Source organism: Pipistrellus hanaki, assembly GCF_964339955.1.
Source record: "Pipistrellus hanaki genome assembly, chromosome: 1".
NCBI classification, from domain to species: Eukaryota; Metazoa; Chordata; class Mammalia; order Chiroptera; family Vespertilionidae; genus Pipistrellus; species Pipistrellus hanaki.
In genome coordinates, this window is record NC_140503.1 from 207917049 (window position 1) to 207940885 (window position 23837).

Consider the following 23837-nt stretch of genomic DNA (forward strand, 5'->3'; position numbering starts at 1 on the left):
CTTCATTACCACCATTGTCCTCACTGTTATTACTATTGTCATCCTCACAAATATTTATTGAATGCTTATTTATGTGTCAGATACTGCCACAGAGGCTTTACATAAATTATCTAATTAAATCCTCACAACCATCCTGTAACATTTTTCAGATGAAGAAAATGAGGCTCAAAGAGGGTAAGGAGCTTGTCTGAAGTCACACAACTAGTAAACGAAGGCGGGGATTAGATTCCCACAGAGTCCTGTGAGCTCTGAGTCTGACCACTTTCCCACTACTCCACACTGTGTCTGGAGGGAACTATTTGTTAGGCAGCATTGTGACAGCAATTCTGACTAATACAACCACTTCCCAGCTGTGTAATCTTGAGAAGGTTACTTCACTGCTCTCTCTGAGCTTCTACTCCCACATGTGACATAATAATACATATGTCATTGGTTCTAAAACTTCAGCCATCAGCAAACCATGTTTAGGAATATTTTGCCTTATCTCCCTATAATCCATATCACTCTTTTTTAAAAAATATATTTTATTGATTTTTTTACAGAGAGGAAGGGAGAGAGATAGAGAGCTAGAAATGTCGATGAAAGAGAAACATCGATCAGCTGCCTCCTGCACACCCCCCACCGGGGATGTGCCCGCAACCAATGTACATGCCCTTGACCGGAATCGAACCTGGAATCTTTCAGTTTGCATACCGATGCTCTACCACTGAGCCAAACCGGTTTTGGCAATATCACTATATATATATATATATATATATATATATATATATATATATATATATATATATATATAAAGAAAAGTATATATACTTTTCTTTATATATATATAAAGAAAGTGATATATATATATCACTCTTTTCTTTATGTTTTCTTAAATTAATTCATAGCTTCTAACAGTCTAAATTCTGACTTCAGTCTCAACCTAAGCAGTAATATCCATGAGGGGCCATTTATTTTATTCAAATACTAGAGGCCCAATGCATGAAATTCATGCAAGACTAGGCCCTCCTTCCCCTGGCTGCCGGCACCAGCTTCCGTCTGGCACCCGGGACCTGGGCTTCCCTCGCAGCCCTGGCTTCGTTCGGAAGTTTCTCCGGAAGGACATCTGGTCTAATTAGCATATTATGCTTTTATTTCTATAGGTGCACTAAAATACTTTAACATTTTCAATGTCTATATTGCCTCTAAAATCACTTTGTGCACCACCAGTGGCACGTAATAGGTGGGTATATGCTATGTATAAGGCGGGTTGTAGTGACGGTTACGTTAAATGGTACCCTGAGCTAAGGGCCTGGTGCTCGCTGAGCACGGGGTTGCTGCTGATGCTGGTGATGGAGAGAAGTCACGCCCATGGCCCCGAGGCGGGGTGTAACTCACTGATCATGGTGGTCCCGCCCGCCAGCGCCGCCCTGGTGCCCTGGAAGAAGTCGTCGGCAGCCGTCATGCCCCGGCACGGCTTCTGCAGGTATGTGTTGACGTCGATGCCCCCGGGAATCACCATCCGCCCGTTGGCCTCGATGGTCTTCACGCCTCCGGGAACGATCAGGTTCTCTCCTATTTGTCTGGAGACAAACGACAGAGAAGGCGTGGGTTCTTTGGGAAAAGGAAAAGGTAGTCAGCCACCTGGGCAGCTTCAGACCCTCAGGGAGACACTTCTGAGCCAGGCCCCATCCAGGGCACTGGGCGGACAGGGACACCTCAGGCAGGTCCCTGCCCTCGGGGGGCTCAGGACCAATGAGGCAGCGGCGGCGGGGCATGTGGGCAGATGGTCATGACCCAGTGCTGCAAAGGGCAGGTCATCTCAACAGCCTGGCAATCTGGGAAGGCTTCCAGGAGGAGGTGCCGGCAGAGCGGAGACCAGCATCTCCATTCGGTGGTAAAGTCACTCAGAGCACTTCACATACCTCTAGCGACTGGCTCACGGCACGGAGGGAAGTGTTTGCAGCAAGACAGAGTGAAAAGCCCCCTCGGCCCTACCAGCTTTCAGACGGTGTGACAGGCTGAACTGTGAGCCCCACCTTCCCGTGTTGACGTCCTAACACCGGGACTCAGGACGTGACCACTTGGAGACGGGGCCTGTGGAGAGGTCCCAGAGCACCATGGGACCGGCAGGGTGGGCCCTGACCCAGCAGGACTGATGTCCTTATAAGAGGAGGAAGCTACGCGGAGCCCATGTGCCAGGAGAAAGGCCACGTGAGGACAGGCAGGGAGACGCTGTCACAAGCCGAGGGGAGAGGTCTCCCTAGAAACCAACCCTGCAGCTGAAACCGATTTGGCTCAGTGGATAGAGCATTGGCCTGTGGACTGAGGAGTCCCGGGTTCGATTCCGGTCAAGGGCATGTGCCTTGGTTGCGGGCACATCCCCAGTGGGGGGTGTGCAAGGGGCAGCTGATCGATGATTCTCTCTCATCGATGTTTCTAGCTCTCTCTCCCTCTCTCTTCCTCCCTGTAAAAAATCAATAAAATATATATTTTTTTAAAAACCTGCACAAGTCCCGGACTTGCAGCCTCCAGCGCATGAGAAGCCCGTGCCTGTGACCTGAGCCTCCCATCGGTCCGGGTACTCTGCCACGGAGGCCCGAGCAGTCTCACACTGATGTCACCGGAGGGTGGAGAGGGGACCGACGGGGAGAAGGTGGAGGAGGACGTCAGCTCGATGCACGTCTTCCTTTCAGTGCCCGGCCCCGTCCGAAGCCAGACTCTCCTCCCTCTCCTGGCCCTCACCCACCTCTGGAAGTCTGAGCAGGTGCAAGAGAGCTGCGAGCTCTGTCAAGTGTGCGAGGCCGGAGTTCGCGCTGCCCTGATGGGCCTGTGACGCGGGACAGAGACTTCTCCCTGCCCGCCCCGCCCAGGAGGGGGAGCAGGGACTGGGTGTGCTTCCCGGAGGGGCACTCAGTGAACGCTAGGACCTCCTCCACCGCAGTTAAACCTCCCCGGACTGCTCCAGCCCCGATAGTCACAGGAACACGGCACAGTCACAGCACAGAGCTCAGCCTCCCTTCCCCTCTGAGAATGGCTTCTTCACAGGTCTGCTTAGCCCGGCCGGTGCGGCTCAGTGAGCATCACCTATGAACCAGGAAGTCACGGTTTGATTCCTGGTCAGGGCACAAGCCTGGGTTATGGGCTTGATCCCCAGTGGGGGGCGTGCAGGAAGCAGCTGAACGATGATTCTCTCTCATCCTTGATATTTCTATCTCTCTCTTCCTCTCCCTTTCTCTCTAAAATCAGTTCCTGGGAGCTGACAGGAACTGCAGCGTCACCCCAGAGCTGGGAGGGACCGGCGCTTCTTCCCAGGAGGCAGGCCCGCCATCTCCTCTCCAGCCTGCGCTCAGCCATGGAGGCTGCGGGCCACTCCCACATCCCCCAGAGGCCTTCCAAGGCCCGGGCATGGCTGCGGCAACGAAGCAAGCATCCCACCCCAGCCACTCCGCGCCCACTGCCCAGAGGTCCTCCGTCACCACGGTGACGAAGCAAGCATTCTGCCAGGCTGCTCATGCTGCCCGCTCTCAGCAGCAGCCCCCCCACCCCCCACCAGGACTGGGGGACTCCGGGGACTGGGCACTGCCATCTTGGTGACAGAGTGATGGTTAATTTGCATATCACCCTTTTATTATACACACACACACACACACATATATTTTAAAGGTCTGTTGGTCCACGCACTTTATAAGTCCATCTTCCAGGTAGACGTCGGCATAGAAGGACTGGTCATCGTTGATGATCCGTCCACCTTTGATGAGGAGCCGGTCACTCTGAAAAGCCAAGCAAAGTATTCAGTGTCATTGGGGAAAAGCCAGGAGTTTTTATTTGCTTTTAACTTTTAATATAAAATCATTCAAATATTTTCAAAAGTAACAAGCAGCGTCAAAAAGCAAGGCCCACAAGATGGACTCTGAGCTCCGGGGGAAGTTCGCTCTCCCACTTGCTCGGGGTCTCTGCTCAGCGTCACTCACCTGAGAGCCCTCCCCTCAGCTGCCCTTAGGAACAACTTACACCACTGCCCGCCAGCCGACCCCACAGCCCTCACCCATTTATGTTCACACAGCACTTACTGCATGCATCTGACATACTATATATTACACGTTTGCCTGAAATGTGACTCCCCACCGGCAGCAGAGCTGTGATGTGTTAGTTACCCCACTGGCTGAGCCCAGTACAAATCACAGAGGCCCCGGAGAAGCACAGGGAACTCCACGGACGTAGGATCCTGAATTAATTCCCAACCCATCACCACACCACCCACAGGCATCGTTCAGACACCAAACACTCCCCAGGGCCTCCTGAGAACAAACAGAGGCCCTGAGCAATGACACGTTAGGTGAAAAAGTAACATTTCTGTGGCGGTCATTCTGGGGTGGGTAGATCTTTCTGGCAGCAACTGACTCCCCCCAGCAGAGAGTCTGGGGTGTCTCCCCATCGGCCCCGCTGCCCCTTGCACATCCCTCTCCCATTACAGTCATCACACGTCATGGTCGCTGTTCACATGACCCTCTCCCGGGGTGGACGCCTTCATGGCCAGGAGGGCCTGTGCCATTCACCGCTGTGTCCTCGGGGACCTGCCAGGGGCTGCGAGGACACGGTATTTAGCAAATGTTTGCTGAGTGGGAGGAGAGGGGGTTGACAGGCAGGAGGCAAAGGAAAGGGGAGGGAAAAGCAAGAGAATATTTGAAAAGAGTGGGAAGAATAGAAAAGGAGAGTGATATAAAAAATTATAAAGAGCCCGGCCAGCTTGGCTCAGTGGTTGAACATTGACCAATGAACCAGGTCACAGTTCAATTCCTGGTCAGGGCACATGCCCGGGTTGCAGACTCGATCCCCAATAGGGGGTGTGCATGAGGCAGCCGGTCCATGATTCTCTCTCATCATTGGTATTTCTATCACTTACTCCCTTTCTTTTCCTCTTTGAAATCAATAACTATATATTGAAAAATTAAAAACCTCCAGGTGTTGCCCGGCGGGTGTGGTTTAGTGGTTGAGTGTCGGCCCATGAACCAGGAGGTCAAGGTTTGAATCCCAGTCAGGACACATGCCCAGGTTGCAGACTCGATCCCCAGAAGGGGGTGTGCAGGAGGCAGCCAGTCAATGATTCTCTCCCATCATTGATGTTTCTATTTCTCTCTCACACTCTCACTCTCCCTTCCTCTCTCTGAAATCAATAAAAATACATTTTTTAAAATGTCAGGCATTCCTTCCCATACAACAGCAACACAAACAGCAGCCTCAGCTTGGAGGGAGGGCGGGGGGAGGTCCGGATCACAGCGCATGTCTTGCATCACAGTCCGTCCCTGAGCAAAGCATGGAACCTCCGAGAGCTGTTCCCCCACTGCATGGTGGGAAGAAACCCCATCGTCTCCACCAGAGTCAGAGGAATCAAACATCCTGCCGTCGGAAGATCTCCAGGAGGAATGAGAGGTGCTTTTCTCATCAAATCCACACGTACCCCATAACCACACGCTTAGCATCCTTGGCTGTCTGGTAAACAGACAACCAAAGCTGTTATTACAGAGACGGCAGGGACAGAGAGAGCTGTCAGCCAGGAGGGGCGTGTGAGCTGGGCTCTGAGATATGAGGAGTTCACAAAGCTCAAAGAGGAGGAGAAGGGGCACGTTGCAGCTGGGTAAGTAGAATAAGCCCAGACAGACAGCAGGCTCAGAGTTCCAGGAGGAAGAATGGAATGAGGGTGTGCTGTCCATGGTCCTGAAACGCCCCTGGGGACCAGGACAGTGAGGGCTTTCCAATCCCTGGGATGCTGAAGTTCTCTCTCCCCCACCCCCACCCAGCCTGAGCCTCACTGCCTTTCTCTCTCCGCTCACTGGCATCCCTGCAATCTTCACATCTCCTCCGAAACAAAGCAACCATGGCTCAGAGTCGGTTCCAAGTCCTTTGCACCAACCCTTCAGTCCGCTACTTCTTCCCCAGGAAGTTAAGGGAGGACAGGAACACCCTCTCCTACAAGGCTTCACTAATACACAGTTGGAATCTGCAGCTAATAAACGGGCACATGTCAAAAAAAAGTTTTAAATGAATGGATTGCAGCCCAGCTAAGAACCAGCAGGTCACAGTTCCATTCCCGGTCAGGGCACTTGCCCAATTCCCAGTGTGGGGCATGTAGGAGGCAGCCGATCAATGAATCTCTATCATTGATGTTTCCATTTCTCTCTCCCTCTCCCTTCTTCTCTGAAATATATATATATATATATATATATATATATATATATATATATATATATATATACTTTTTTTAAAAGGGGACCTCAGAGGTTTGGTGTTGCTGGGACACACGGATTCCAGCGGGGCTGCCTGGTTCATACCTGAGGGGGGCTCGGAATAACCAAAGGACCCGTCATTTCTGGGAAGATGAAGAATGCCTCATCTCCGAAGGGCAAGCACGGAAACGAGTCTCAGCAAGTTCAGAAAAGCCCCGTTCGTGCGGACATGTGCCTGTCCACGCACTAAATGCTAAAATGCTGAAGAAACTTCTTTCTCTTAAGACAAAGGGAACATGAAGGTCCGTTTTGAAAGTCGTGAATCCTTCACATCCTACAAGTCATTGATGGAGAGCTCATGTCTGCAACTCAAAAATCTAGCAGGACCAACCCCCACTCGTACAACTCCCATCACCGCGGCCTCGGGGAGCCTCAAGTCCTTGGGGATGGGCCACTGAAAACCCCAGGCCAGTGCTCTTGTCAGTCCTCATTCTCCAGCTCTAGAAGGTGGCCAGGAGTCCACAAACAGCCGGATGATGCCCGCATGAACCCTCTGTGGTAGATTGGGCTCCAGTTTCACAATCCCACCTGCCTCCACCCACATGACCTGCTTTGACCAATAGAATGAGAGTGGCTGTGGCCCACCCTCTGAGCCCAGGCTTCAGGGGGCTGGCGGGTCTCCGCTCAGGCTCCCAGAGCCCACCCTCAGCCGGAAAACCGCACGACCCAAGAAATGGCGTCTCCTTAGGTTGGAGTCCCAGGATGAGAAGAAAGAAGGAGCAGACCTGACCCAGACAGAAGCCCGAAGACAGGTCCGGCTGCGCCCTGCGGCACCTGGGCCCTCCCAGGCCTCTGGCTATAAGTCAATGGTCAGTGCCATGAGCCAGGGCAATGGGGTTGCCCGCTGCTGGGCATCGCTCCATCGGAGAGAACTGGCACCCCATTGGTGTACTGTGCTCAGAGCCTCAGCCAGAGACCGCTATCTGGACCAGAGACTTCATAACCCCATGGCCTGGTCACGACCTTTAGTAGCCGGAGCCCCTGCCTCCCAGCTCCAGCGCCATCCCCACCCACCCTCCTGGGACTGCAGCACAGGCCCAGGGCTCACAGAGAGCCAGCCCCTTGCCTCTGACTTTGCCTCGGGGGACGGCCTGCCAGCTGGAGGCCCTTTGTCACACTCCCCAGGAAGCAGTCCTGCTGGTGACAGGCCTGAGACTGAATCTAATTAACCCACATTGTATTCCACCGGCATGGGCGGGGCCACCAGCAGCATGGCGTTCTCCTCCTCAGCGAATCAGAACTGCAGGCAGTCCCCATGGGTTGCAGGCCTTTTCTGCCAGCAAGCGCAGGCCTGTTTCCATGACAACTGCGGCTACAACACAGAGCCCTCAGGCCCCAGGATACCTGGCAGGCATTCAGGAGATCCTCCCTGCGGGACTGAGCACCCGGTTTTAAAATAACACCCCTCTGCGGTGCCCCCGGGCGTGGGCAGGGCCTTCAGGCTGCCCCCAGAAGGCGGGGCCCAGCTGTCAGACTCTACGGACTCTGTCTACACCCACGTTTGTGTCTCTCCTTGCACAAAGCCCTCTGAACAGAAACCCACCTCCTTTAAGACACTCAAGTTCCTGCCCTAATCGGTTTGGCTCAGTGGATAGAGCATCGGCTTGCAGACTGAAGGGTCCCAGGTTCAATTCCGGTCAAGGGCATGTACCTTGGTTGCAGGCACATCCTGGAGGCAGGCAGGAGGCAGCTGATCAATGTTTCTCTCTCATCAATGTTTCTAATTCTCTATCCCTCTCTCTTCCTCTCTGTGAAAAAATCAATAATATATATATATATATATATATATATATATATATATAGTTTTGTTTTTTTGTTTTTTTAAAAAAAATATGTTCTTGTTGAATTTATTTTTATTTCTTTAATATTTTATTGATTTTTTTACAGAGAGGAAGGGGGAGAGAGAGAGAGAGTTAGAAACATCAATCAGCTGCCTCCTGCACACCCCCCACTGGGGATGCGCCCCCAACCAAGCCACATGCCCTTGACCGGAATCGAACCCAGGACCCCCCAGTCCGCAGACCGACGCTCTATCCACTGAGCCAAACCGGTTTCGGCTTTTTTTTTTTTTTTTAAGAAAGAAAGAAACTCACGTTCCTGAACACAGGCTCAGTGTCAGCCCTGCACCTCGTGGGCTTCCAGTTTCAATTCCTAAAGAGGCGGGTCTGATTGCTACAAACAGCAAACTGAGAAGTTAAGCTATTGGCTCCAGGTCACAAAGCCGGGAGCCCCTGGAGACACTGGGTAACCCAGAGCCACCTGCTGCCTACAAAGGGACAGCCCAGCGCCCCCTGGTGGTTAGCCCCGTGCTCTCCTCCCTGTACGTATTTGATGAGCAAGTGTGGTCCTCAGTTCCTTCCTCTGCAAAATGGGGGCAGGTGAGAACAATATGCATCTACTCAGCTCCTATCCAGCCCGTCACAGGGACATGCACCTCCTCTTCCCTCCTGGCAGCATTGCTGCCGTTATGGCCAAACGTGAGCAGCAGAGGAAAGGCTCTGAAAGGTCAAAGGGCCCTCCAGAGGGAAAAGATCAAATGTGAGACCCAGTCAGCTAACAAACACTGACAACACCCTGCGGGCCGGGTGAGTTCACTATTATTACCCCCGCTGGTTAAAGACATGGGGCCCAAGCCAGCTGCCTGTGGCCTGCCCCGGCCCTACAGGTGTAATCCCCCGGGGCAGGCAGGTGGCTTCTCTGTGCTCAGTTTCCGGTGTAAAGCAGAGGACTCAGCACTTAGGACGGGGCCTGATGTTTTAACGTCCTTGCAACCTGGAGGAATGGATTGCATCCAGATGCTCACGTCCATCCTCAACCTCTCCCTCACCATGATTCCCAGATCCCACCCAGGACAGCCCGAGACCCTAAAGCCCGTCCCCAGCTGTGCTCACGCAGGCAAAGCACATCCCCCTGGCTCCCCAGGCCGGCTGCTCCCCTCTCCTAGCCTGTGCCACCATATTGGTCTTGTCACATGGCACTGCCATAGCCTGGGGCTCCCTGGAGGTGCTGCCACCCCTGCTAGCCGCCCCCTCCTCCCCATCTCCAACTCACCTGGTGGGTACATGCTCTGACACCAGGAACCTGCTGCCCTCCCTGGAGTCCCCACAGCACGTGGCTCACGGCCTGGCTGTCGCTGTTTCCTGACCTCATGACGCTGTCTGCCAGCTTGTTTTGATCTGTATCTTCTCCCAGATCCTTCCCCCTGGGGACGAACTGCACCTCAGTCCACACGGCCTCTCCACAGGGAGCCGTGGCCAGGCCCTGCGCTCTGAGCCTCGGGCCCCTCCTCTGCCGTGGAGGTAATCCCAGCACGCCCTCCCGGGGCCAGGAGGACACTCTGCGGGAGCCCTCCGCACTGAGCCCTGGCCTGAGAGCCAGTGCCGAGGCCCCACCCCTGCACTGCGCGTCCCCACCGCTTTCATCGGCCCCTCAAGCGCGTCTGTGACTCTGGGGTGTTCAGAGTCCATTTGAAAGGTGCCCAGGAAGTAAGTTTTATTTTGGATCCATTCTGTTCCGCAGGCTCAGAGGCCAAGGACAGCAGAAAGAAGGAAAAAAAATGGAACAAAAAATCCAGATGTCATACCTGGACTCTGCCGGTGAGGACCAGAGAATCGGGGTCGTTAGGGACAGAAGGGGCCCCGGGCCTCTGTGAAACAGCTTCCAGGAATTCCCGCGTGGAAGAGGATGGGACCATGAGATTCCGAGGGCAAACATGGGGAAAAGGCAGACCCTCGCGTTGCATACAGAAGAGCTGTCCAATGGCAGAGCTTCCTAGAGTAAAGCGGGTGCTGGGAAGTGGTGATCTCCCCATCACTGGGGGCATGCAAAAGCGGGGTTTGGAATTCCTACACTGGAGGGGAGATCGCCGTGGAGCAGACGCAGTGGGCACTCTCAGCCTCCTTAAGTGCACAAGCACACACACAAAAAAATTGTACATTGCAAGGCTCCTTTCAACTTTGAGGTTGTATAAGTCAACTCTTGGCCGAGACGGGGCAGAAGGCCTGAGGGTCTACAAAGACGGAGTGACAAAAAGTACAGGCAGCATCGCCCCCAAGCGGCCACCTCTTCGCTCAGCGCATTTCTGCCTCGGATCCATCGAGCCTTCCGTGGCACTGACTCCAGTCCTGACACCGCGCAGCTCCTCAGCAAAGGTCCGGATGGGAGGCGGCCCACAATGACCCCCCTGCCTCTGGGAGGTCCTCACTGTAAAAGCCTGCCTTCCAGGGTGACGTGCAGCGAAGCCCCTTCGGGAGTCAGACCACCCTCTCCCCGCTGCCCGCGCACCACGAGGAGGCTTTGCGTCCTCTCCGAGTGCCCTCCGTGCCACCCTCGCCTCCTCCTGGTCGCAGCCACCCACACGCTAACTCCGTGAAGAGGGCATTTGCTAGGGAACGTCAAATGCAGGAGTGGCGGGCACCTCGCTGGGCAAAGAAGCCACCCCCTCTTCATTCATCCCCTCCCTCGGTTCGGAGTCCCAGCTCTGAGTCACCCGTGTGCAGAGTGCTCCTGGGGACACGCCAGGGAGAATCACACCCTGCCCCATCCTCCAAGCGCGAGAACCCAGGTGAATGGAGTGGGAGTGCTCACAGTTCCAGCTCCAGGAGGAAGGAGTCCCGGCAGGCGATGGGCCCGGCTCACACACAGGCAAAGGGCGCGGAGAGCGAGCCTGGTCAGGGAGAGTGGCCGGTGCCTGGGCTCAGGCCTAGGGAAGGGGCGGGGACTGTCCCTTCGTGTGTCTACAGCCATCACCTCCCCCCTTTTGGTGGCTTATTTTGCAGACCAGCCACCCCACGAAGCATCCTAGACCCCGTGCCCCTTCCCAGGCCACCAATACCAGTCCAGGGCTGTCGACTCACAGAGCAGTTGTGATCTGGCCACTGCCTCTCTCCAGGGCAGTGACTCTCAACCTTTCTCTGTTCGGTTCCTACTTACAACTACAGTCCCCCTTGTCACGGTTTCGCTTTCCGAGTGTCAGCTACCTGTGGCCAACTGCAGTCCAAAAGTATTGAACGGAAAAAATTTAGACATAAACAATGCAGATAGCCCTGCTAGTGTGGCTCAGTGGACAGAGCCTCAGCCTGCAGACTGAAGGGTCCAGGTTCGATTCCAGTCAAGGGCACATGCCCAGGTTTTGGGTTCAGTCCCCAGTAGGGGGCGTGTAGAAGGCAACGGATTAATGGTTCTCTCTCATCATTGGCATTTCTCTCTCTCTCCCTCTCCCTTTCTCTCTAAAATCAACAAAAATAAAAATAAAAATAAACAAACAACAACAATGCATATGTTTTCAATTGTGCACCTTCCAAGGAGCGTGCTGAAACCCCACTCCATACCACCTGGAACTGTCCAGCGTATCCGCCCACATCGTATGCACGGCCACCTGTCAGTTCCTTAGGTGCTGCCTCCGTCCCCCTCATTTCACTTAACAACGCCCCAAAGTGCAAGAGTGGGGGTGCTGGCCATTAGGACATGCCAGAGAGAAGCAGTGAGTGCGTGCAGCTATGCCAGAAGCTAATTGCAGCAGGTCATAAATGCAAGAAGTTCATCAAAAGGTTGGTAGACCTTGAGCCTTCAGCAAGGGCTAGAAAATACATATTGCCTGTTGGAAATGGCTGAGGGCATTTCCCCACACCTGAAAAGGATGCATAAATGATTGCTTGCTGCCAGACAGCTGAGGGCATTTCAATCTACACGTTATTGCCTCCTGCTGGCCAAACACCTGAACAGCTGTAGGCAGTTCCCCCAATCTACAATGGGTTCTGTATATACGGTACTAAACCTTGCCTTTGATCTGTATATCAACATTGCCTTAGGACAATTTGTGTTGATAAAAAGCAAGGGGTCCAGAGAGACAGGAGAACTTGGTTCCTACAGCCAAGCTCCTCTGGCTCCTCAAAATGCCTTCCAAAATTATATTTCATCTCTGGGCTCTTTAATAATTTACATGCAGCCCTTCTCCAGATTCCTGAACCCTTCTAGATGCTGGATAAGACCCCCGGAACATCTACAGGAAAAGCCAGTCTATGCAGGGCTCAGTACTATCCGTGCTTTCTCACACCCACTGGAGGTCCCGGATCGTATCTCCTGGAGACGAGGGGGGAGGGGTGGGTAACTGTGATGTAAAAATTTGCAGCAGCATAAAACACACCACCAAATAAGTCAGCCGTCATTGCCAACCAGCCCTACGACTGGGCCTGTGTCTGTCTCCAGGGGCCTTTAATAAAAGCTCCTTAGCTGCACTTGCTTGCTCTTCAGCACCAGGTGCTGTCCGCGGCCCTCACAGCTTTTTATGTGCTCCAGGGGCCACGTCCTCTGAGGTTGCCCGCCCTGGGCAAGGATGATCTTGTACTCCCACAAAAGCGAGACCCCATTCAACGCCGTTCTGCTGGTGCGTGCTCAGGGCTCCAGCTGGGAGATGCGGCGAGAACGCTCTGTCCACCTGGCGGCAGCGAGTGTCAATTTTAAATGCCGATCACAACATAGCAGCACCCCCTGGAGACTGTCAGTACACAGCACGTGGCGGGGCCCCTGAGGCTGGGACTCCTGCATTCTCCTGGCTTCCGTACCTGGCTCCCTAATCTCCATCTCTGGCCCCGTACCTCTCACCCCCGTTCCCCCAATTTCACTCTGCGTAACCAACCCTATAGGCGTCTCAAACCCTTTGTGTAAAAGGACAGGGAAAGAAACGGAGTATTTACAGACAGGCTCCACCCTCAGGAGCAGCGTTTTCTGCACATTCGCACGTTAGAGCCACGCCTTCCGTCTCGGGTGCCTTTTGCTTGATCTTTCTTCCCCGCTCATTTTCCTGATATTTTTTTGTACGCCGTACAGATCACACCTACCCTCTTCTACACTCACACACCCAGCTATGCACACACACATACTCTCTGTAATCAGCGCATCGTAACACACACAGAGGTTTCAAACCAGCTAGTGATTGCTGAGCCGGCCGACCAGCCTGCCACCCTCCCGCTTGGCTCTGAGCTCTTCACGCCTCCGCCGGGCACGGCAAGAGCCTGTACACACCACCACATCTCTGTGGGCCTCAGTGTACTCTTTGGAACACAAGGAGGACACACCCGGGCTGTGTCCCTCCCAGGACAGCTCTGTAACCCAAGTGATTGGTCATGGAATCCCCGCTGGATTCCGGCTGGAATACACGACAAAAGCGGAGGTGACCAGGCCTCGGGAAGTGTTATTTTGAGTGATAATGCTTAGCCACCATGGCGGACACTCCTGTCTCCCCCGACAAGGGGCAGGCAGCCCCCTTGGGCGGCTCTGTGAGAGCCCGGAGCCTCGGCAGGGCCAGGAGCCCACGTGCCTTTGTTTGCCGAGAGCCACGCCCAGCACCTGCCAGTCACTCAGCCACAACACGGGGTGCCCAGTGCGAGAAACAGCTTCAGCTGAGTTAATCCCCGGTGGGGCCATTAATTTTTTAAAAAGCCACACACGAAACAGAGCCTCGTGAATATTTTAAACAGCCCCTGGAGGCTGAAGCTAAGCGGTTCTGCTTTCCCCCTCTCCTCTCTCCGGCTACTGTGTTTTCTCAGGAAGAGGCTGGGGTGGAAAAAAGAGGGAAAAGACGCCACGACCATAATCAACAGGAGCAGAGCGTTTCCAAGCTGGCCGTGTCCCTGCCTGTGTGTACACGCGCCCCGCCCGGGGCGGCCCCTCTCCCCCTCTGTGCCAGGGTCCATCTCCTATCTCGGCATTCATTGGCAAAGCTGGGGCCGTATCCCCATTGTTCAGATGAGAAAAACTGAGGCTCACAGGGGCACAGAGTGACCCACCATCAAGCAGGGGTGACTTGAGGATGCACCTCAGGGCTGTAGCTTTTTGAAACCCCTCCAGCCTCCAAGCCCACACACACCCTGGCTGCCAACAGCCTCTTACCATCTCCAGGATTGTCTCTAATTGCTCGAGAAGCTGCCCTGGGGGGCAGAGGCTGGCTTGGCCAGCTTTCCTTCATTCTCTCCAACATGCCACATGAGGGGGAGAGGAGGGGTGCTCCGCCTGCCATGTCTCCTCCGGCCTCCTGTACTCCCCCTTACAACATCCCCTCCGCTCGATTGTGATTCAGGCTAAAATGTCAACCTCTGCTAAACTCCGGAAGGCCGGCTCCTTCCCACGTTCCCTCACCCCCAGCCCGCCCCTCGGGCCAGGTGCTTTAATTTCCGGTAATGACCAACTGAGAGCTATTGACTGAGGAAGGGTGCACCCTGGGAAAGCCACAAGCCCCGCCCACTGAGCCACACTCGGCTCCTGGGGAAGCTGAGGGGCCCGGATAGGAGCTCGGGCCAAGGCCACTCTCCTGGGCTCGCCGTTTCTCCTTTAAACCACGGGTCTCTCTGGCTGGGATGGGCTTGAGGACCAAATGAAACACAGATGCCTCCCCAAGGGCGGCTTCCTCCTCACTGACTCCTCGCCCCAGGCTACGCAAGCCCTCAGAGTCCCTTACACAGGGGTCCCCGGAAGGACTAAAGCGGCAGGACCAGCCAGCGGTTCCGAAGCCCCTACTATGTGCTAACACGCACTGGGCGCTCAGCCAGGGTCCTTTTAGATGCTCACGTGTGATCCCCACTTTGGATATCAGAGCTGGAGGCTCCGTGAGGCCACGGAGCAGGATGTATCTGGCCATCTGGCCCCATCTCCACTCCAGAGCCTCACGCCTCGGGAAGGCTGGCAGAGTGACTGCTGTGTGCAGACTGGGCACTGTGCACCCCCAGGGGCACCACTCCCCCAGCCCCGCCTGGAAGACAGTCCTGCTAAACTTGCTTCTTGGAAGCTGGGGTCCTGGGAGGTACAGACCTGCCATGGGCCGCAGTCACAAAGGGACTCGGGGCTCCTAACTTGTCCGTCACTGTCTCCCTCCCCATCACCTGCCTCGGTTCCCCTGGAGGGCGGGGTTAGAAAGTCCCAAGAAAGGGACCGGCTCATACAAAGACCCCGGGCTCCCCTATCACCTGGCCCAGTCTGAAGCAAGCACACGCCTTCCACGAGGTCTTAGCCACCTACACCGCGAAGGCAGTGGTCACTGTGCCTCCCGTCCCAGGGGCAGGGGTTCAGGATGGGGATGGGGAAGTGGGGTCCCCACCCTCAGGAGTTGCATCTCTGCTGGGGAACTCAGCACAGCTCCGCTGGCTAGGCAGCAGCGGCCAGGAGGGAGTTCCCGGGGAAGGTTCAGCCCTGGTTGGGCGGGATGCCGGCTGTTCTGCGTGAGCGGGGGCCCAGGTCCCTCCCTACCTCCCTCTGCCTGCAACCGCCAGCGCACAACGCCCCTCCAAGAACTCATTGGGAAGATTCAATCAAACAACGTCTGCAATATGCTGGGCAGGCGAGTGGGGGTGCCAGCTGCCTCCTCCTCCCCAGGCCGCCCCCCTTCGGGGCCCTGGAGTCATCCCTGGGCCCGGATTTTGGATCCCTGAGGACAAGGGGTCTCCATTCCGTAAACCTCAGGCACCACCTGGAGCATTCCTCACGCCCACAGTGCAGGTCCCAGCACCCAGCTGCTCCCGCCCCCACCACCCCGGGCCCGAGGGTCCGGCCCCTCAGGAACGGTCAGCTTCCACTTTGTACCAGGCAGCCCTGGGGCAGCGGCCGGGTTTCCTGGAGGGGAAGCCCTCAGAGCCCCGCCCAGGACAGAGCTGAAGAAATGGATGCTTTGTTTCCGGCCACACCCAGGGACTCAGGGACGGCTCAGCTCCCACCCAAATCCCCGCGGTCACCCTTCCAGGCCGCGGCCCCAGTGCGGCCCAGGGCACCAGTTTTAACCGCAGGAGGGGCCCTCCATCATGGCGCGGTCTCCAGGTGCAGACTCCCCCCCACGTCTGGGATGGGAGCCGGGCGGCTGTGGATCTTTTTGCTGCCCCGGTGCTAGAAGGAACTGGGCTGCTCGGTGCAGGCGCCTGGCGGTGCGGGCCCAGACTCGGGAGGCTGGGCTCCAGGGCTGAGACGGGAGGTTCGGACCCTGCGCCCCTCCCTCTTTTGTTCAACTCCGCATCCTTCCTCCCGGGGCGCGCCAGCCGCCGGCACGTCCCCTGGGGAGGAGGGGGATGCCGGCCTCCGGACTCGAGCCTCCAGCCCCGCCCCGCGCGCCGGGCTCCCCCACCCATTGTCCCCCGAGGCCGGGGGAGGGGGCACCAGGCGAGGCCTGCCCCGCCCCAGCCGCGGTGTTGCAGGAACCCGCGGGGCCGCCCCTCCTTCCCCAGGCGGGTCCGACCCGCGGTGACCACCCGCCCCACCAAGGGCCGCAGGCGGGCGAGCGGGCGGGCGGCTTACCGTTATGTGTGGGATGCTCTTCTTGCCCTGGAGAGACATGGCCCCGGCGGCTGTCTTTGGCACAGTCCGGCTCTCTCTCTCTCTCTCTCAGCCCCACTCCTCACAGGCGTGGTGACAAAGCCCGGGAGGGAGGCAGAGACGGAGGGAGGCTCGGCGCTGAAACAGCTGCCGCGCCCGGCTCCCGGCTCCTGGCTCCCGGCTCCCGGCGCGCGCACCGCCGCCCCGGCTGCCAGCACCGCCCGGCGCCGCGAGGGGGCGGGAGGAGGAGGAGGACCCGGCGGGAGGAGGGCGCGGCAGACGCGGGGCCGAGCCCTAATCGCGCCCCCGACTGGAACCAGGAAGCGCTTCTTCCCTCCCGATCTCCCCGCTCCGCCCCGCCCGGAGCGCACAGGCGGCGGGCTCTCGCGATGGGGAAGGGCTCGGGGTGCTGGGTTCTTCCCGAAGCCCGAGGCGGCCTTGCGATGCGCAGGCAGAGCTGGTGCGCAGCGCCGACGCAGCGCGCAACGCGCCCCCCCCCACCCCCCACCCCCAGCCGCTGGCGGAGAGAGCGCGCGCCGCTGCCAGGACCCGCCCAAGCTGCAGGCGCTTCCAAAGCCCCAGACCATGTCAGGGGGCATAGCTCAGTGGTAGAGCATTTGACTGCAGACCAAAGCCCCCAGACCCGGGCTCAGAGGCGGCCCCCTCCTGCCTCCCTTCCCCAGATCCCGTTTGTCCATCCGCAAGCCATTCCCTGAACAGACCAAGCATCTCCCATCTCCAGCTCCAAGCCTTTCTCCAAGGGGCACCCGCTCCCTGAATGGCCTGCCGGGGACAAAAGCGCACCCATTCTCCCAGACCATCCCCGAGGCTTCTCAACAAAGCTCGTTCCCACCACCCTCCCCACCGTCACTGAGCCAGCTGTCTTTGGAGAGGGGCCAGCAGGGACCCAGGAGACAGGGTCCTCATTAATAATGGCCTGGTCCACCCCGGCACCAGCTGATTCGTCAATGCCCGGCCATCAGGCTCCCCCACAGTCTGGCCTACTGGACAGTGACTGTCTCCAGGGCCAGACCTTTGGCACTAACCCCTCCCCCACCCCCACTCCCGGCCTCTTGAACAGACGGAAGGCGGGAGGAGAAACAGGACCTCCTGACTCCCATGGGGAAGGGACATTAGCCCCAGGACTCAGAATTGCTCCAGGAGAGACACGGGAGGCCAGGGCATGGCTGGACAGACTTCATGACGAGGGAGGAGTAGCAGGTGCGAAGGGGACAGCCCCAGCAGGCCCCACAACACTGGCCAGAACAAATGCTGGCCTTCTTTGCCCCTCACTCTGCCTGTAACACCCAGCCCACGGGGACTGTGAAGTGACCCATCGTTTTTACATTCCGGGTTCCGCCCAGAGGCGTGCCGAAGCACCCACACGCAGGCTGGGGCTGCAGCCCTCACCGGTTCCCTCCAGTCCAGGACGGGAGGCCAGGGGTGCCTGGGCCGCCGAGTGGAGGTGGGCTGTGGCTTTGCAAAGGGGGAGCAGCCCCATATTCCAGGAACACGAGGCCAGGTGTGGAGTGAGGGTTACGGAGGTCAGAGTGAGGTCAGGTATCCCAGGGGCATGCACAGGAGCTGCAGCAGAGCAGCACCTGGGAGCCGGGTTCCTGCCCAGCTCGGCCAGAGCTCATCCACTCATCCAGCCAGCCGCTGCTCCGAGCTGGGAAGGTGCCTTGTCCATGAGGGGACATGGCGAGGACACTCCCCCTCCCCCGACACCTCCATCCTCTCTTCGCTTCGTTAAGTCTTTGGACCCACGCACCAGGGTGTCCCCAGGGCTCAGCCTGGGCAGGGAAGCGCCAAGGCTGGGGACAAGACCACATGTGTGTCGGGGGAGGGGCGCCGGCCAGAGATTGGCCAAAGAGACAGCTGCTCCCAAGCAGACTTCCCGGTACAAAGCCCCGCAGTAGCTCAGCCTCGGGCCAGGGAAAACGCTGCGCCTGCGCAGCAGAAACCCCTCCTCCCGCCCCAGGGAAAAGCGTGATGAGAGGGGGCAGGGCTGACACCCTCTGCAAAGCGCAGGAGCAAGGAGGCCTGCCCAAACGGAGCTCCGGGCCGCTGGATCCCCAGAAAGTAAAGGGTTGTCCCAGGGAGACTGGTAGGCCCCCTGGACTCCATAGTCAGGAACCTCCGGGGCTGCCAGGGCCCTCAGCTGGCGGGAGGCGCCGCCTTTTGTCCTGCCCCCTGTCCCGGAGAAGCCGTGGAGAACGGGGAGAGAGAAGGGGCGGGGGGGGGGGGGGGGGGGGGGAGAGACAGGCTGCGATCCGGCCCAGGCTGAGCCGCAGGGGCCATGCTGCCATAGATAAACTGACTGCAGCTTCAGCAGGCATGGGCTTCCTGACAGCTGCCCGTCCAGCACAAAGCGCCCTGCCCCCCTGCCCCCCACTCTCCACCGCCCTTGGAGGGGGCCTGGAGGAGAATGTCACCCGCGCTTCCCATATGGAGAAGCTGAGGCTCGAGAGAGCGCAGGGCCATGCTGGAAGCCAGGGTTTCCCAGTACTGACCCTGGCTTCTCCGTCTGTGGCCCTAACGCTTCCTTCCGGTCTCAGAAGCCTGGACCCTGAGTGAGGCTGGCCACCAGAGAAGCGGGTGGGCAGGGGGAGAAAGGGAAGTGAGAAAGGGAGACGGGACGCTCTCAATATCACCTTCCCTGGCCTCCACCCCGTCCACACCCCCTCCATGGACACCTTCCCTTCCCGGGCGCCGGCTTCAGCACCACGGAGAGCTCCCAGCCATGGGGACAAAGTGGCTGGCAGGGATGGGGGGTGGGAGACTCACTACTGCGCTGTAGCAGCCACAGGCCGGCCTGCCCTACTCGTCCAGGGTTTCTTTCCTGGTCCAGCTCTGACTCCTGCTGGCTCACTTCATGTCCCTCATAGCACTGAAGGGAAGGGCGAATTCAAAGGATGATCATGATAAAACTAACAACCAGCCCTTACTGAATGCTCACTACTTCCTTCCTTCTCACAAGGAGTGTCTCCCCATTTGGCCTGGGGTGGGGCTAGGCGTTCAGGTCGCGGCCCTCCGGTGCTCCAACCTCCATTTCCCAGACACCGGGCCCTGACCCATACGTCCCAAAGCTGTGTCCTTACCCACCACCATCTCCCTGGGTTCCCTGGCAACCTACCTCCAGCTCAAAGTTGGGGAGCCCTAGGGCCAAGGCCTGCTGTTTCTTCCCCACGGTGCTCCCTCACTTTGGGAGAGGGGGCTCCGGGTCCAGGAAGCTAGCGTCTTATCAGACCCCCAGTCTGCCTCCCGCTTGCCCTGCAGCGCACTGAAGGCAGCACCCAGGCCGTGCTGTGGGGCTCAGAGAGCAGCCCCTGGGGATGCCTGGGCTTGGGGGGTAAGAGGTTTCCCGTTCTATCCAAATCTCTAACCGAACCCTTCCCGCGGAAAGCCCCCCGCCCGGGGCGAGGCTTCTGTCCGCTTCCGGCTGTGTGACCACTGAGTGACCCTGTCCCGGAGCCCGCACGCTGCGGGCGCTCTGACATTCCCGATGAGGGAGCGAATCCATCCGTGGACTCACGCGGGACGGAGCTGCCCTGCTCCTGGAGCGGAGAACAGGGACCCCTGGGTTAGAAGCACCCCAAAGGGCCCATGGGGCCGCCTCGCTAACTTACCTCCCCTCTCAGGACCCCTTCTGCAGAAGAGGGTGGAGCTGGCTCTCTTGCGCCGGGCCATGCGGGCCATCCCGACCCGGCATGCACCCTCTGGGAACCTCCCAGCGGAGGGGGGGGGAAGGGGCCTTCCCTGGCCCCCCCCAAACCTGCCGGCGACGGCCCCAGCGCTCAGGCCTCTGCCCCGCTCCCGAGCGACCCCCCTCCCGGCGGCCCCGGAGGCCCCGCCCCTCCGTCCGGCCGCGCGGGCCCCGAGGGTACCTGGCCATTGTCCCGGCCCAGGGGCAGGTCGCGGGGCGCCGGGCAGCGGATGCAGAGCGCGGGCGGCCGCTCGTCGCGCTCGCCGGGGGAGCTGACGGCCGAGCCCGAGGGCTCGCTCACGTCGCTGGCGGTGTCCTCGCTGCCGCCGGGGCCCGGCAGGCCGGCGGCGTCCAGCTGGCCGGGCCCGCGCGGCGTGCGCGCCGAGCCGCGGCGGCCCACGCTGTAGGCGTCGAAGTCGATGGTCTTGTTCTCGTAGGCGCCCTCCACCGCCGCGAACATGCCGCCGTGCTTCTGGCGCGGGGTCTGCGCCGCGCTGCCCGGCCGCGCCAGGTACACCGGCAGGTCGTCCTCCGTGTTCCACGCGCGCCGCCGGTCCGCCATGCCGCCCCGCTCCCCGCCCGCCCGCCCGGCCGCCCGCCCGGCGCGGTCCCCGCCGCCCTGTGCGCCGCGCTCCGCTCGGTGCGGGCCCGCGGCGGCCCCGGCGCGTCTGCGGCCCCGGGCGGGGCGGGCGGGGCGGGCGCGCGGCGCGCGGGGCGGGGCCGGCGGGGCGGGGCTCCGGGCCTCTGCGGAGGTAGCTGGCTACAAAGACCGGGAGGCGGGGACGGCGAGGGCGGGGAGGGACGATGACGTAGCCGAGCCGCAGCGCCGAGGGGCGGCCGAACTGCAGTGCCCTCCTGCACCCGCTCCCCGCCCGCCCGCAGGCTGAGCACGGGCGCTGGGAGAGCGAGGGTGGGGTCCCATGCATCTCACACACACAGACACTCACACACACACACACACACACACACACACACACACACGAGTGAGTCACACACAAGTTGGCACTAGCACACCAGACAATTAAGGCCATACAGACACGTGAAAGCTGCACAGACATGCTGGCACACACAGGAGTCCATCACTCATAGGCTCCCCAGACACACACACAGGGGCTCCGGCACACACATCCTAGACAATTCTGTACACACATGTATGCTCACACATATCCCAAGCCTATTATTACACGCAGACCAGAAATTCTCAGTCACCCAGCCCCCTGCGAGCATAGCGTCACACCGAGATGGATTGCACACTTGGAGAGACGCTGCATACATTGACTCAGCAGCGTCACACCGAATGCCCCTGCTGCCTGGCACACCTTGGCGCTGAGGACAGAGCCATGCACAAGGTAAACCGAGGCCTGCCCTGCGGGAGAAGACATTCTGAGGAGGGACACACACACACACACACACACACACAACGTTCCTGGGAGGACAACCAGCAAGACAAGAATGGTCTGCTCTTAGACAGAGAAATACACTCTTGCATAGAACCAGTGACTCGCACACGCAGATGATGCTCATGCCTGCAACGCCCACGCAGCGGAGAGATTTTCACACCCTAGTGCCAAAGGCAAACTCAGAGTAACTCCGCCCACATAAACCCTAACTGGACACCCCCCCATGCAAACAGATATAAGCGAAGTGGAGAGCTTGAATGGAAATGCTCCAGAAATGGACAAAGAGTTAGATCACACACACACACACACACACACTCACAGATTCCTGTCAGTCACCCAGACAAACATTCTCCATTCCGGGGTCACCTCTCAGGACCCCATACAACCTCTCCTTGCTGAGCCAGGAGCATGCAGCCTGGGCGAGCCAGGCTTCCTGTGACTGGAGCCAAGGTGGAAGGCAAGGGGCCTAGGGTCTCTCTCTGGGGCTCCCTTCACCCTCTCTTTCCCTAGACACCGTCCCTCATCTTCCCAGGATTATCATCAGGCAGAGGGGCCCGCGGGTCTCTGGGGAACGGGGCCCCAGCTGCTCTTTCTGGACCGGCGGAATCGCCAATGCCAAACCCCTCTGCAGCAAGTGCAGACACACAGCACAGGGGCTGGTGGGGTCCAGGGCCAAGTCCCTCAGCACCTCCTGGCTCTGAGCCGCCTCCCCAGCGCCCCTCCCCGTGCTGGGAGCTGTCCCTTCAGCACCAACCGGTCCTCCAGCCCCCGGGAGTCCCAGACAGACAGCAGCATTCACAGGATCCTTCTTGGGGCTGGGCCTGTGGGCTGAAGACTGGGATGGGACTCCATGGTCTCAGCAGACACCTCTTCCCTCCCCTGACTGTTACTTCACCCAGGAGCAGTGTGTGAGGGCTGTTTCCTACCCACTGGGTGGAGGAGGAAACGGGAGAGAAGGAAAGCAGCCAGCCGCCTGCTACCGGGACTTGGCAAGCCCCTGCCCTGTGCTTGAGAGGGAACGCAGTGCTGGGGACACACCCATGACTATGGATGCAGCCCCTGCCTCCGGGAAGTGTCTGTTCGAGGAGGAGAGAGAAGGCTAAACACAAATTAGAACCGAGACCAGCACTCCCAGCACCCCACTCGGTCCACACACGCCACCCCGTCCCCGCCTCCCTCCGTGTGTCCTGGGCACCCCGCACCGACTCGCCACAGAGGGTCCCCCTGAGCTCGGCGGGACTCCAGGTTGCGAGCGTTTTCTATTTTTTAATGAAAACTTCTGTCCCGGGAATGCTGTTCCCAGCACATTCTAGGCAAGGACGTTTCACTCTTTCCAGAAACTTCTAGAGCAACTCCTAGGCAAATTACTCCTCTCTCTAAGCCTCAGCGTTCTCACCTATAAAATTCGTAGTTGACTAAACCCATAGAAATATCCGGAATCCCCAACGGGTTTATCTCACGGCCAGGTGGGGACACAGCTGGCCGCCGGAGCAAAGGCCGAACGGAAATGGCCGTGTGCTCACGCCCTGGTCAATGTACGTGCCACAGCGCACCGAGGACATCTGCTTCTGAAACATGAGGATTCGGCCACCGCTCCCCGGAGCCCCTCGGTGGGCCTTTACGTCACCAGCCCTGCGGCCTGAGCGTGTGCGTCCTTGTGCCGGGGTCAGCCTCCAGGAGCCCGGCACCCAGGGCCCAGCACCCAGGTCCCAGCACCCAGGTCCCGCCACCCTGCCGCGGGTTCTCCCCGGTCTCGCACTGGATTTTCACAGGGGCCACTGGCTGCTTCCGGGGCCTCTCAAGGGGAGGCTACAAAGCCGCCTCGTGGTCCCAAATGCTCCGAAAACGAGCATTTTCCTTCTGTCAGCGCTGAGCACACATTTCCTCCTTGGTGAGGAACACCTCGATTCGAGTCTGACGTGGGAGGGACCCACAGCGGCATCTGGATCCAGTTAACATAGGACGGGTGAGCTGGGAGGGACCGCCAGGCCAGAGCCTGTGGGCTCGCCCCTGGATGCCCGTTTGAATCACTGTGGGGCTTTCAAAGACCCCAGCCTGGTCCCCACCCATGGCGTCTGATTTAAAAACCTCTGCAGCCTGACCAGTGTGGCTCAGTGGTAGACCTGTGAACCAGGAGGTCACAGTTCAGTTCCTAGTCGGGACACACACCCA

At 58.5% G+C, this 23837-nt stretch overlaps 1 protein-coding gene across 2 annotated transcripts in view; it reads right to left on the reverse strand.

The window, feature by feature from the left end:
• CRMP1 (collapsin response mediator protein 1) overlaps positions 1-20943 on the reverse strand; it is a 37218-nt gene extending 16275 nt beyond the window's left edge. The window contains exons 1-3 of one of the 2 annotated variants that reach the window (XM_084861211.1): positions 20447-20943; positions 3664-3752; positions 1378-1562 (exon numbers count right to left, since the gene is read on the reverse strand). In XM_084861211.1, coding sequence (XP_084717337.1) covers positions 1378-1562; positions 3664-3752; positions 20447-20827 — 655 coding nt within the window. In that variant the 5' untranslated portion in view covers positions 20828-20943. Of the gene's footprint in view, positions 1-1377; positions 1563-3663; positions 3753-16541; positions 16725-20446 lie in introns of those variants that run through there. The other variant, XM_084861212.1, reaches the window with a different exon arrangement.
• Positions 20944-23837: the final 2894 nt, after the last annotated feature.